The sequence below is a fragment of the Chlamydotis macqueenii genome, chromosome 8, assembly GCF_036417535.1.
Source record: "Chlamydotis macqueenii isolate bChlMac1 chromosome 8, bChlMac1.mat, whole genome shotgun sequence".
In the NCBI taxonomy this organism is placed as follows: Eukaryota; Metazoa; Chordata; class Aves; order Otidiformes; family Otididae; genus Chlamydotis; species Chlamydotis macqueenii.
In genome coordinates this window covers 15,204,365-15,217,998 of record NC_141563.1, presented here as the reverse complement: position 1 = coordinate 15,217,998, position 13,634 = coordinate 15,204,365, and the positions used below count along the sequence as shown (strand labels likewise).

At 51.6% G+C, this 13,634-nt stretch overlaps 1 protein-coding gene across 1 annotated transcript in view; it reads left to right on the top strand.

Moving 5' to 3' along the window:
- The first annotated feature begins 5,689 nt into the window (after positions 1–5,689).
- The window catches only part of NOTCH2 (notch receptor 2), an 86,529-nt gene continuing 78,584 nt past the window's right edge, over positions 5,690–13,634 (top strand). The window contains exon 1 of the mRNA XM_086753111.1: positions 5,690–5,819. Within this exon, the coding sequence (XP_086609237.1) occupies positions 5,738–5,819 (82 nt within the window). The 5' untranslated portion in view covers positions 5,690–5,737. The remainder of the gene's footprint in view (positions 5,820–13,634) is intronic.

The window sequence follows — 13,634 nt, the reverse complement described above, 5'->3', positions numbered from 1 at the left end:
CCTCCTACCCAATGCCTATCTCATTTCTGTTTCTGAGCTGCCCCTCTGCCTCCAGAGGCTCTGGAGCAGCCTTTGCCTGCTGGGTTCCCCAATGCATCCCCCCGGTTCCCGTGTTTGGTCCGTTCAACCCGGCAGAGGCCGAGTTTCTGCGTGCGCAGCAGAGGGGGAAGTGGGATGTGGGACCTGGGAGCAGTGCAAAGTCCTGCCACCTCTGCAGCACCCGGGTCCCACATCCTGGAGGGTGCGAGGGGCAGAGCCGGGCTCTCCCTGGCCCTACAGCATGCCCGTTGCTGCTGGGAAACCCTTGGCATGGGATATGGGGGTGCCATTGGGGATGGTGCCAGGTGGCCCCTACCCTGGCCCATCACAGGGCTGCGCTGGGGAACTTACGCTGCCTGGCATGCTGGTGCTGGGTGGTGGGGTGTTTTTTTCCTCCAGCATCTGAAAAGCCAGGCAAGGAGGGCAGACAGGTAGAGCTGGTTCCCAGATGCTGCCAAACCTGCTGCGGGTGGGGCACGGCACTGCGGAGGAGAATAGCATGGCAGGACGGCAAAGGCTGGCAGGGTGCTCTGGCCACAGTGTCAAATACAAACCAGGTCCCCCCTGGCAGGGGCCGTGGCGATGCTCTGCGCAGTCCGCGCTCTGGGGAGCAGCCGCTCGGGTGCTGCAGGGTTTTGGTTTCTGTGTTTACTTGGGCACCAGCTGCTTCCTCTGCTTTGAACCAGCTCCTCAGACTCACAAACTCCTCTTTTGGGCAGGTTTTTAGAAAAACTCACTTTCATCATCTTTCCCTCTGGGGGAGTTTGACTCCAGGTGATTTCTGGCAGCTGCTTTGCCATGGGTGCACGGCGGGCTGTGCCAGCATCCCCGTGGGAGGGCAAGTGCCCACCCAGGGCAGCCAACGCAGCAATGGCCAGGGCGGCAGGGCTTGGGGTTCAGCCTTCGAGCACCCTAGACCCTGTCTTCCCTCCCGTGGGGGCTGCCGGGGGGCCATGGCAGCTCTGTCTCTCTGGAGGACTTTTGATCCCACTGGTTCCAGGGACGGATGCCCCGCAGAGCCAGGCTGGGGGGCTCAGGAGGTCACCTTCCCCATGCTCACCTCGTGCTTCGCTCCGCTGCATTGCTGCCCAGGTGACCTTTTGGAAAGGAGGATGTCGATTTTCTGCCAACCGAAAATTAAGGTTTTTTCAGACGGGAGGGTGCTGGGCTTGGCGGCTGGCCACAGGCAGCTGACTGCTGGGACCAGGCCTCCCGCACAGGCCTGAGTCAGCGCCGTGTCCCATCCCTGCCATCTGGAGTGACACAGCTGGGCTGGTCCCGAGCCCTGAGCACACCGCAGGGCAGGACGCGGGGCACCCGCCCAGTGCCTGGCAGTCTCCTTGCTCCAGCCCTTTTTGCCCCCCAGACCCAAGCCCTTTGCGGGGCTTAGGGGGTCCGGCTGCTTCCGAGCCCCTGGGCACTGGAGAGAGGTGGGGTATGGTCTGTCCACTGCCGATGCTCTGCCCATGCTTCCTGTACAGCCTTCGCCCCAGCTGCCCTCACATGTCCCCAACTCTGCTTCCCCTCAGGAGGCCGTGCCACCTCCCCTCCCCAGCCCATCCCCCTTCTCCCCAGCTTGGGCACTGTTTGGGTCCCCTGTGGCCACAGGGATGCCTCCAGGTTTGCTAGGGGTCGTGTCCGCATCACCAAGCCCTGCGGTGTCCCACGTGGCTGCTCCCGGATGGCTGTGGTCACGCCTGAACTTGCAAACCTGCTGGAGGAGATAAAGCAGAAGCTGGGGAGTCCCCGCTCCCCCTGCCCACCCTGGTGGGGCTGCCAGTCCCGCGCCACGGGGCTTTCTCTGGGCTGACGGCTGCATGGAGGAGCCCAGCATGATTTTGAATCATGGCTGAGAAAACCCCCTGTGGCTGAGCCCCGGCGCTCTGCAGAGAGACGATAAGCCTGTTTCCTCCGTCATTGCTTTTTTTAATCTTTTCCTTCTCCCAGCGTTCTGCCAGCAGGACCCCAGTCCTGTGGGTGCTCCCTGGCATGCTCCGCTCCCCCGGCATGTTGCCAGGGCCTCCGAAAATGGCAGCAGACACAGGATTTGCATAGAGGAGCAGAACTAAACGCGCTTGCTGGAGTTACGGTGACATTGAGTCCTCCGTGACGGGACCTGCATGGATCCCCGTGGTCCTGGAGCCTGCAGAGCCCAGGGTGCACATGGTTCCCCAGGGCCGTGTCCCTCACGCACAGCCATGAGCACCTTGCAGCCATGATGGCATCTTGCACCCAGCGTCCGCCTCAGGAGAGGGCAGGACCGTGGAGGACAGAAGGGACCCAGGTGGTCTCTGGCTTGGCATGGACATGGAGCAGGCTGTGCTGAGCGGCATGGCCTGGAGGGCAACCCCAAATCAGTGAATCCTTGCTCCATCCCATGCCCAGAGCCAGGAGCGTTTCGAGAGCTTCACAGGCGCAGTGTACGTCAGGCCGACTTCGGTAAAAGCTGCGTGCACGGAGCCGCGCGGCTCCATCCGCAGCAGAAATTCTCCAGGGGCTGCTGAGAGCAAAGGCGGCAGTGGGGAAGGCCAAGGGTACGAATTCCCCGGGCGATTAAGCGAAGCGGCGGAGGCAGCGTGGGGCACCCGGCACATTCCTGCGGGGCCTGCAGCAGGAATGCCTTTGCACTTCTCGGGGGGTTTATTTTTAAGACGAGACTAGCTGGCAGGTAAGGTAATCACGGCAAAGCCAAGTCATGTGAACGTTAAGAGTGAGCAGACGAGGCACAGGGCAAGCGATTTGCGGCGTGAGCACAAGGCTGCCAGCCTCAAGGATTTTCTTGGAAACCTCTCTTCCTCCTGTTTTTCTTAAATCTCTTGGCTGCTGATGTCTTGTAACTGTGAAATACCCTCAGCTTCCATTTTAACAGGGTTCCAGCTCCTCTGTTTGCAAAAGAGAAAGCTAGGATATACGACTCCAGCACGTCCTAAGGACCCCCAGAGCAGGGGTAGGTAAAAATGAGGCAACATTTATCCGGGTGTGTAAAATGCTGGGACGTAAGGCAGGCGTTTGGGTGTGGGCTGAGCTGAGGTCTGAGTGTCTGAACCGCCAGCAATGTCACTGAAAGGTTATTGCAAGAAAACACAATTTATTCTAAAAGAGCCAATGCCAGGCTGGTGAAACCAGCAGTTCTTCCAAGGCTGAAGGGCAGAGGAGAAGTTCCACGCCACTTGCTGACCACGTACAGACACCCAAAAAGCACTTCAGGGTGTTCAAATACATTTTGCCAGGTTAGCTGGGGAGAGCACAGCAGAGCCCCCGGGTGCGTCTCTGCCCAGCAGCGTCCCCACCTTGGTTGCAGAGCAATGAGGCACACGGGGCGCGGGAGAGATGCTGTCCCCGTGGGCTTCCTCCCTGAGCAGAGCGAGCGCAAGTTGGGAGCAGGATGCCTTCACCCCCCTTTCACCACCAGCCACGCCAGCTGCAGAGATCAGCCGCTCAGCATCACCCAGGGGGTCCCAGCTGAACAGGGGGGACCCAGACCCCGACGCCGCCGGTGGCAGCCGAGCACCTCCACCCGCCAGTGATGGTTTAGGGGCTGGCATGGGTTTGAAGCAGAGGGGCAGGAACCCCAAAGAGCACTGAGGCTGGAGGGTGGTCTGCACGTGCTGAGATCGATACAAGTGCTCTGTGGAGCTGGCAATCCAAATTATTGCAGAGTGAGGCTCCTAACATGGAGCCCTAGAGAGGGCTTGATCCCCCTGCCTTTGTCAGCCAAAGTGTCAGGATTTCCCCAGCTGCCGGGACCGTTTAACTAGCAATGCTGTGGATATGGAGTCTGTTCAGCTCTCCTAATCCCTCAGCTGGCATCGTTTCCAGTGCCGGAGTGCACCCAGCCCTCTACCATGCACTGGCACCCTGCCTGCCACCGTGCCCACCTCCCCTCGCCACCCCAAGCAGCCAGGGCTCGGCTCCCGCACCCAAACGAAATGCTCCACAGGCAAAACGGCGCAAGACACGGTGGGAACCAGAAGGAAACTATGGAAAACCTTATGGGAGCCCTCCAGTTCCAGTGTTGGCCACTGGTCATCTCTGGGTGGGAAACTGGGGGTGAGATGGCATGCGGTGGGGCTGGAGGGTTGCTCCTGCCGGTGCATGATGAACCTTTGTTCGTTTGCATGTGGTGGTGTTAATGAGACCGTAACAGGGCGCGTAAGACAAAGCAATGCTCAATCATGTTTTTAACTCCTCTGTAAACAGCTTATTGCTGAATGGCAATGATGGGGAACTAATTGAGGAGTTTTGGCATGGGGCCGCAGCAGGTTCCCCAGACCCACGCGAGCAAAGCGATGCCTTCCCTCATCTGGGCTGGATTCCTCGACGAGCCCCATTTGTCTGGTGGAGCCGGTTGATTCCCAGAGCTGCGCCGGGGCGGCCGTGGATGCTGTCCCTGTGCTGGGGGTCAGTAGCTTGTGCTCAGGCCAAGCGAAATGCAGACGACGAAGAACTGGCTGCTTCAAGGTCAGAGATGATAAGTAATACTCAGAACTGGGGGGAGCTGGAAACAGCAGCTTTCAGTGAAACAACAGAATTGCTCCTGAATTAGCTGCTTTAGGAAGAGCAACCCCAAGCTCTCCTTGTTCTGGTCACATTCCTGCCTGTCTCTCCTTGACTCCCAGCCTGGCTTTGTGATTGTTTTAGTTTAAGTGTTGGTCGCTGCCACATGTAACTTTATATGCGGAAAATTTGGGGGACGCTGAGGGTCTGGCCTCCACTTCAGCAGGCAAGGAGCCGCATTCAGCGTACCTGAAAAAAATCACTGTGGTGGTAGGGTGCTGACCATCCAGCTCCATGCCTGGGAGGAACTCTGGGATCTGGTGAATTACAGGGGGAAAACAGTGAGGTTTATTCATCGCCCCTCTCTCCCCCAAACCCGGCACAATCCTGCCTTCACGGGCCAGGCTGCCCTGTCAGCACCGCACACAAAGGGCTCTCAGTCCGCGGGGAGCTGAGGCCAGGGCAGAAGGATTTTTAACGCTTTATAGGATGGCTGAGGACCGGGAGGGATCTTGAGGTTGAATTCAGCCGCTGCCCTCCCAAGACCTCTGCCATGGGAACCTGGCTGGCCTCCCGCAGCACGAGCAGCCATGGGGCAGTGGGCTCGTATGGGCTCCCCTTCCCACTGGGCCGCACCTCCAGCGGCCCATGCCGGTTTTGGGTTTCTCCTTCCCATACACACCCACCCTTGGCCGACGCTCCGTCACCCCCGCCTGCCTGAACCCCGCGTCCCAGCGAAGGGCAGGACAGCCCCACCTCCTCCTTCGTGGGCACCCCACAGCCCTGCCACCACCCCACGGGGGCACGGCAAGGTGTCCCGCCCTCCTTGCCCTCCATCCCCATCGCCACCTCTCCCCCATCCCCACCGCTATCTGCCCCCCAAACCCCGCCGCCCCGTCCCCCCTGCCCACGCAGCCCCGCGCGCTATGCCCACCGCCCTGTTCCCCCCTCCCCTGTCCCCCTGCCCGCACCCACGCAGCCACCGCCCCCCCACTCCCCGGCCCCGCCCCGTCCCGCGCTGCGGCGCCCCCTGGCGGCGGGCGGGGCGAGGCGAGGCGGCGGCGGAGGAAGCGAGGGCGGTGCGGTGTGGCGCGTCCCGGCCGTGTGTCCCTCCGCGCGGGGCGGCGGCGTGGGGGGAGTAGATTCTTCCGCCTCGCCTCGCGCCCTGCCGGTGGCGGCGGTGGCGGGAGCAGCCGTGGCCATGGCCCACGGAGCGGGGCCGGCGCTCGCCGCCCTCCTCGGTCTGGTGCTGGCCGTGCTCAGCCGCGCCGAGCCCGCGGCCGGTGAGTGAGTGAGGGTGGGCGGCGGGGCGGGGTGCGGAGGGGGCTGCGGCGGTGCGCGGGAGGGGACCGGCCCCGCTCCAAACTGCGGCCGGAGTCGGCGTCGCCTCCTTCCCTCGGGCCGGCCGGGGAAAGCGGCGCGGGGGCCTCGCGTGGGGTGTCATCGCGGGGCTGAGCTGGTGGGGGGGTCGGGGCGAGTCCCACCCGCGAAGCCGGGGCTCCTGTGGGGGCGGCCGTTGTCCCGTGGGGGCCGCTCGCTCTCCCGCGGGGGCTTACGCGTGATGGAAGACCTGGAATGGAAGTCTTCCTTTGGCGGCGGCGATCGATGTGCCGTTGCAAAGAAAACGGAAAAAAACCAACCAAACAAAAAAACAAAACAAAACAAAAAAACCCCAAAACTCGGCTTGAGTGCCTGAGGTTTTTTTTTTTTTTTTTTTTGTTTCAAAACACGGGAGAAAATGCTGTGCAGCTTTCCATCGCTTGAAATCCCTTTGCGTCGCGCTGGCCTCTTTGTTGAGGACATACCTACACACAGAGAAGGAATTCCTGCATCTCCTCCTCTTTTGAGCCACCGGTCGCTTCAGCATGCGTTGAAGCCGTGCGTGTGCATCTGAAGAAACCGCTGCTCTTCGTCACTGTCCCCCGTTGTGTGTTGGCATTTGCGCTGTGTTTTACAGCTGGGCCGGAGAACGCGGTCCACGGCTTCGGCTGTTGGGTTCTGATGGGTTTCCTGCCTCTCCCAGCAGCATTCTTGCTCCTGCAGTAAAGCATGGGCAGCTGTGCAGCACATTCCAGCTGCTGAGGACCAGCAGTCGTTGATGACTTACGTGACTTCTCATCCTTTCTTCCTTTTTGCTCCCGAGAGGCCGGATCGCTCTTCAGATGACTTGTAGGGAGCGCAGTGATGGGAGAAAGTGCTAGTGGAAGTTGTTTAGTGTGTGACTGAGCAAGGCACTGATATTCTTTGGTGTGGTTGGGAGTGGAAGCTGCTGTCTGCAGAGTTTTGACCAGTGCTGCTGTATTGGATACAGAGTAGTCAGGTTAATCAATCTGTCTGTTTTGACTTTCAAGTGGCAGTTATTTGTCTGCTGGGAGAAATGTTTGTTTTTTTTTTTTTTTTTTTTCCAGTAACACCCTCTGAAATCTGACTGACTTAGTTTTACTGATACATTGCAATAAAATGGTTGGAGTGAAAAAAGAAGATATTTCTTGAATGTGTTTTGGCCAGGTTTGCTCAAAAAGGACTGGAAAAATAAAGGGTCTCTCAAGAGTAGGTGTCTTACAGATTCAGAAATAAATTTTCTTGGTTGGGCAGAGGTGTGGCGTGTAGTAGGACTGTTATTTCTGGAAATGGCTTACATAGTCCCGTAGGACGGCAAAATGCTATTTTTGCAAAGACTAAATGTTACATCCACGTAGTTAAACTGTACCTTCATACCAGCAACTCGTCAGCTTGTTGCTAGCCCTGCAAGTTCCTTCTCTGACAGGAGCTGAGAGAAGTATCTGTGATATCACTTGCTGCTTGACTGGGTATGGATACCTGCCGGGCTGGTCGAGGTCCTCCCATGCTGCAGAGGTTTTTTGGCATTGTGGGTGAAAACTCTTCCTCGTGCTAAACAATGGCTGGCTGTCAGAGATGACAAATCGAGGCTGAAAATGACTCCTGTTGTTCATGAGATACTGACCTGCATCTGGTTCTTGGGAGTGGGAGCTGTGGCTCGAATTAATGGGAGAGGGAAGGATGAAGTCACCGAAAGGGTATTTTCAGGTGCACCGTCAACTGTCTTGATGCTCTTGTGCAAGAGAGGGCAGGTATCTGATGTCAGCCCTCTTGGTCAATAAATAGGAGGCTCCTGGATGCAGTAAGCGCTATGGTTTGGACTGCTCAGCTCTGCCTCATCATGCAGGCTCAATGGTGCAGCAACTTGCTTTTCCAGTTGAGCCGTTGTTTAGTTTTGCAGAAGGCTGCAGTTGAAGTTGCAGTAAGCTGGGGTGGGGCAGCAACACCTGCGCTTTTGGTGAGGATACTCTCCTGATAATTGCTGTGAAGGATTTGCTCCTCTTCTGATCAGACAGCAATGGGTGAAACAAGAATCCTCACTAGTAAAGCCCACCCTAATTACCCACTGTCATTATTAGCAGTTGGGTTTGGCTGAGCCCAATTTCACTAGGTTGCTCTTGACTATCAGCCCACATTTCTAACAGGTTGCAAGACATTTTTAGTCTAGAGCAGTGCAAAGGTAACGTGTCTTGATGTGGACTGCAGTTTGAGATCTTTAGTACTCAAAGAGTGACACTTTGGAGGACTTTAGATAACGCTGACAGTGCTGGTCTGCAATACAGATTTGCTTACGGAAGAGCAAGTTTTACTTGATCTTATGAAGGTGTTACCGCCTATCAAATTTGTTCTTATCAAAGATGCTGATTTAGACTTTCAAAAGGGAGTGTGATGAGAATCTGGTTCACTCACATCACTTCCTGCAGGGTGTCACTTAGTCAGATTAGAAAGACGTGAAGATCCTCTTGCTGATGTTCTCAGGGCTCGAATCCCTGGGAAAAGAAGACTTGTGCCTCTGGTGGCATTTGATGTTCGAATCTCTTACAATGGGTGGGTTAGCTTTTTGTCAGCTTCCACAGCCATTTCCCTCCCTCCTTTTTTTTTTTTTTTTTCAGGTGTCTTGCTGCTGCAGTAAGTAGATGTTTCTCTTCAATATGCTCTGGTCCCGTTCAGCTTCTCCCATTTTCAAAAACCGTGTCTGTGTCGTGAGAGGGGGACGGGTGGCTGGGGTTTCAACTCAGGACAAGGAGGAGGTGAAAGAACGGGAGCAGGACTCTGGCAGCCTGTTCTTTCTGGAGGTGGGCACCTTACTTAACAGCAAAACCAAACAGCCACAATTCGTAACTTCAGATGTAATGTAGTTTCCTTTGAGTTTGTGCTCTTGGCAAAGCCGAGAAATGATACAGTGATTATTAATTCTCACCCCTCTTTGGGACATGTTAGGGAAGTGTCGCTTGTATTGGGGAAAAAAGAAGAGCTTCCCTAAGCAGCTGTGTTAAAAAGTCCCTTTGCAGTTAGATTCTTAGTTTCTATGAATTCACTCTGAAATCATCATGCCAACAGAAGTCAAGGGCTGTCAGTGCCCATCTAGAAGAAACAGCGCTTATATCGTTCTAAACACAGTCATCTGAGAGCTGCAGAAATAATAATCCGTTCTGTTTAGAAAATAGTCTGTTCCTAGGGCACATGTCCTTTTTTTAGATTGCTATGAGGATGAAAAAAGAGCTTTGTATCTCAAAATGGCACGGGCGTCTGCTGTTTGTTCCGTGCAGCGAGTCTTCATCTCGTTTCTCTGACATCACCCTGGACGACTGCGGAAACGCCGCTCGGCACAAGTAGCGGACGAGCATTTCTGCACAAGCAAACATGCTTAACGTTCAAATTAATAAAAATTTAGTGCTGGAGAATGATGGAAGGCTTTGGAGAAGAGACGAACATGGCTCCCCTCTGCCAGATTGCCATGGAAACACCAATACCTCTTCAGCTCTTTAATTGCCTTCACTACATTTTTTTTTGTTGAAAACTTTTTTTTTTCAGTAGTGTTTTATGGACCTTTGAAGGTCCCTTCCAACCCTAACCATTCTATGATTCTATGATTCTATGTTGCCATTCTGGATTGTAGGCATTTTGGCTTTGTTTGGAAAACTGAAACTAGGAGAAGGGAGGGAACAGTAGCTGTGCAAAGAAATGGAGACTATGGTGACTGACAGACTTTTCGAACCATATTGCGAGTTCGTCTTGAATTCAGTGTGTATTGTAACTTGCAGCTCTTCACCAGGAGCAGCATCACGCGGACTGTAGCTGCAACCGATGGAAATAACAGCCCTCCTGCAGGTTCCTAGGCCTAAGACCCCCAGGACAGAAAAACTTCAACTCTGTCTGTGAATTTGCACAACAGCTCCCAGCTCTGTTCTTAGCAGGGCCAATTAGTAGTTTTTGCCAGTTCCTGGATGTTCAGAGGAGAGATTTGAAACAGATGATGGCAGAGCGTGCAGTTCTGTGTGTCTGAGAGCTTGATGTAGTCAGATTTGCTGTTCTTGCTCCCGAGTTCAAAAAAACCTGATGAAATTCTAAAGCAAAATTTCTTCTTACTGGCTTGTTCTTCTGAAATCCACTTAAATATTTTTTTTTGCCATTTTTTTTATACTTGTCTTACAAAGCCTAGAGAAGCCAGTGGAAAAAAACAATTTAGATATTGGGGTTTTCTCCCAAAAGGTACAGGGTGTTGGCTGAGTGCCTTCCCACTCCTCTGAGCTCTGCTCAGCTTCTCAGTTGATGAGTCTTGCGTTATCTAGTTGATTTCAAGCTCTTGTTTGTAAAACCAGCAGAGATCTTTTAATAATCTGATGAAACTGTTTTTACTTTACAGACCATGTCTGTGCCTTATAGACAAGCCTGGTCCTTAACTACTGCCTTCTGGCTGTGATGTGCAAACTGCTCAGCTTGTTAACACTTAGGGGATTTAAACATTTTCTAAGTCTCAGCTGAATCTAAGACTTTATCACTTTTTCACAGTAAGAATTTTTTTGTAGTTTGTTGTCACATGTCACCCCCTCCGTGTGACTGCTAGGGGATGACCTGTTTTTTAAAAAAAAAAAAAGAAAAAAACCTATTTTCGTATTTTCAACTAGCACTTATTTACTAATTGGTTCTTCCCTGGTACGTAGTCTCACTGAAACTGTAACCTGTTGATGTTAGTGAATAGCGTAATTAGCTATCACTCCTTTGTGGTTTTCCTCCAAAATCTGGTTATCTTTGGGTGTTCTCTCCATTTGTGCGGTGCTTCTTTTTCAGCAGTTGTTTGCTCGGTGCTGCTGTGGGAGTATTTTGTCCCTTTCTGCACAGCGAGGACCTACTGCTCTTCCTCCAGAATTGCACCTCGTGCTTCAGCATTTTCCCTTAGCTTCTTTTTTTCATACTGTATTTTTCCTGGAGGGAATCAGAAGGTGCTTTTTGCTCCCTTTGAATTTGAGACCTCTTGATTTGTAGTGTAGCCGGTGTTTCTGACTGTGCTGGTGGTCGTCGTCTTCAGAGCCAATCCACATAGGGAAGCAGCCTGAGCTTCCGTAAGGATTCCCCATGCATCCCGTGTTCCTGCTGTCTGAGGGCGTTGGATGCTTTTCCACCTTCCTTTTCACTTATAGTGGGTAGCACAGTTGAAATGGCAGGTGTTTTTCTTGTGAATATCAGTCGAGACAGTAACTCCACTGACTACATAAAGGTTACCGAAACCTATTTTGTCCTTTTCTTTCTAGTCTTTAATGTATTTTTAGTCTGACTTTTCCTCTGTGTTAAAGTAGGTTGTTTTCCACTCTCTCCCTCAAGAGAGCTTTTGGACCTATGGACAAGCTTCAAGGAAATATGACAGAGGTCTGGGTTCTTAAAAGATACTGAATTTCTATGAACTTAACAGCAAATTTATGGACTGAAAGAGCAGAGCCCTGTATAGCATCCTCCCAAGGAGAAAACTGTACCATCAGCTCAGCTGTGTTTTCTGCCAGAATGTCGCTCTCCTCTTACGTAAAGTAAAACCTTTGGGTCAGAGCCTGCACCTTCTTAGATGCAGGATAATCAACCACAAAGCTACAGGAAACCAGCTTTGTAATGTCTCTTCCTCGCAGCAATAATTGTTTTGGTATTTTGCGTTTTTATTTCTGCTTGACTTTTTCTGAACTTGTGGGTGAGGAGTTTATTGCATTCCTTTTAATATTTACAACAAAGCCCTTTCAGATTTGCTCTGGTTATGGCTCTGTTTCCCCATAGCAGCCTTCTCTCTTAAAAGCTGAACCTACAGCTTCTGATCTTAGTCCTTCACTATTTCTTTTAATTTTCTAGCCTAGAAAGTATCTGAATTTATAGTGGACTCTAGAAACCAAATCACAACTTCCAGATCATCCTGACATCCCAAGGAACAATGAGGCAGAAACACGGCTTTTCTTTTCCTCCTACATTTGCTTTAACTGTCTCTTTAGCCAAAATGATTAAACCTGGGTGAAACTGTACTCCAGTTAATTGTGAGCTTTGGTAGGCTCAGATGTTGAGAATCACGACACTTCCTATCGTGTTTCTGCGAGTAACGCGTTCTGCTTGTGCTCATTTTACAGCAGCAGCTACCTGTTTTTTTTTTTTTTTTTTTTCCCTCTGGCCTTGGAAAATAGTCCTGGTAGGCTAGTTAAAGTGTCAGGTTAAAATTTGTGTCTAAATGCAGGCACGTGCAAGGGTTTGTACGGACTCCGGGCTGGGTGGTACAGCTAGTAACATTCATCTCACCTGCGCTTAGAGCCCTTGTCCGAGAAATCTTCCCAGGTTTGCTGCAATGCACGCTAGAGATTTGGTACTTCTTTCACAACGTGGTGGCCTGCCCTCTTCAAAAGAAGTCAGTCTTTCGATAATTGTGGGGTGTATTCCCAATATTCCTATAATATGCCCAAAAGGACTGATAAAAATCATGAGGCGGTTCAGTACATCAGAAAGCCATGGGATTTCCCCATGAAGACCTGCCGTACCGGAGCAAGCCCTCACTGCACGGGAGTGCGAGGACTTGAAACATCGCTGCTTGCACTTGGTCTGGGCTAACCCAGCTTCTGATAGCCTTGGTGGTTTTGGCAAGTAGAGCAAGTCCAGAAGACCAATAAACAATTCACCGTTGCTGGTTTGGTTTGGTTTTTTGTTGTTTTTTTTTTTTTTTGAAGACAGAAGAAAACTGTCAAAAGCAGCCTGTTAAACTCAAAGCCTTGACAGCATGCTGATGCTATTTATATATGGCTTCTAGAAAAGTGTTTTTATCTTTTCAAGACAAGGCTGTCCTCTCTCATGCTGTACACACCAAAGTATTTCCAGTTAACACAATGGCTGTAGCGAAACGTACTTTTTATGTTGGCTGAGGCAGAAGGTAAAGTTTCTCATACTGTGAACCCTTGAGCACGCCGTGGTAGAGTAGCAGAAAAGTAGCTTTTAAAGTAAGTTTTGTTGGAATGCCTTGGGTTTGTGTGCATTGTGAAATTTTTAAAGATATCATGAAATACAGGAAGACAGTGCTTTGTGCACAGAAATGCTAATTTTACTGTGAGAACTGTAGTCTTCGATTTCCCTTGTGATTTCTATTTTTAAAGAGAAGTGGTTATGTTACTTTTTAATACTTATTTTAATATAGAATATGGTTACATTTATGTTCACTTCAGATTTAGTTGCATTTCAATGTATTTCTATTCAGCCTATTTTAGTCTTAGGCTGAAAAAAGTGTGGCTTTTATTTTCTTAGCTTCTCCCACTTCTAGCTTACTATATACAAAATATGTATTTAGCTGCCTTCATTGCCTATTCACTATGCGTCTCTGTTAAAGAATTATAAGTACTAGTAATAGTTTAATGACCTGCTAAACGGCAGTTCAAGGCAGGAATAATTTGTCAAAAACCAGGAGAGAATTAATAATTACTTTGCTAAAGCCTCTCTGCTGTGTCTGTATTTGGCCTGGCAAGCCAAACGGGAATCACCAATTGGGATCCTTGCTGTGACCCTGAAAGCTGTTGCCCTCCAGTTCCCCTCCGTGCAGTTGTGCTGGGAGGTGGTTTTGGCCAAGCGCTAGTTAAGCTTTTACTTCTGCGGGTTACAAAATCAACTGGCCGCTCAGTTCTCACTGGGGACGTGGGTACTCGAAGAGATTACAAAATTGTGTTTGAAAGCATGGACACAAAAGAAATAATCCTCTGAGCGTTTGCTTCACTGGCTTGGTTGGTGCGAAGAGAATGAAAATTCAAGGT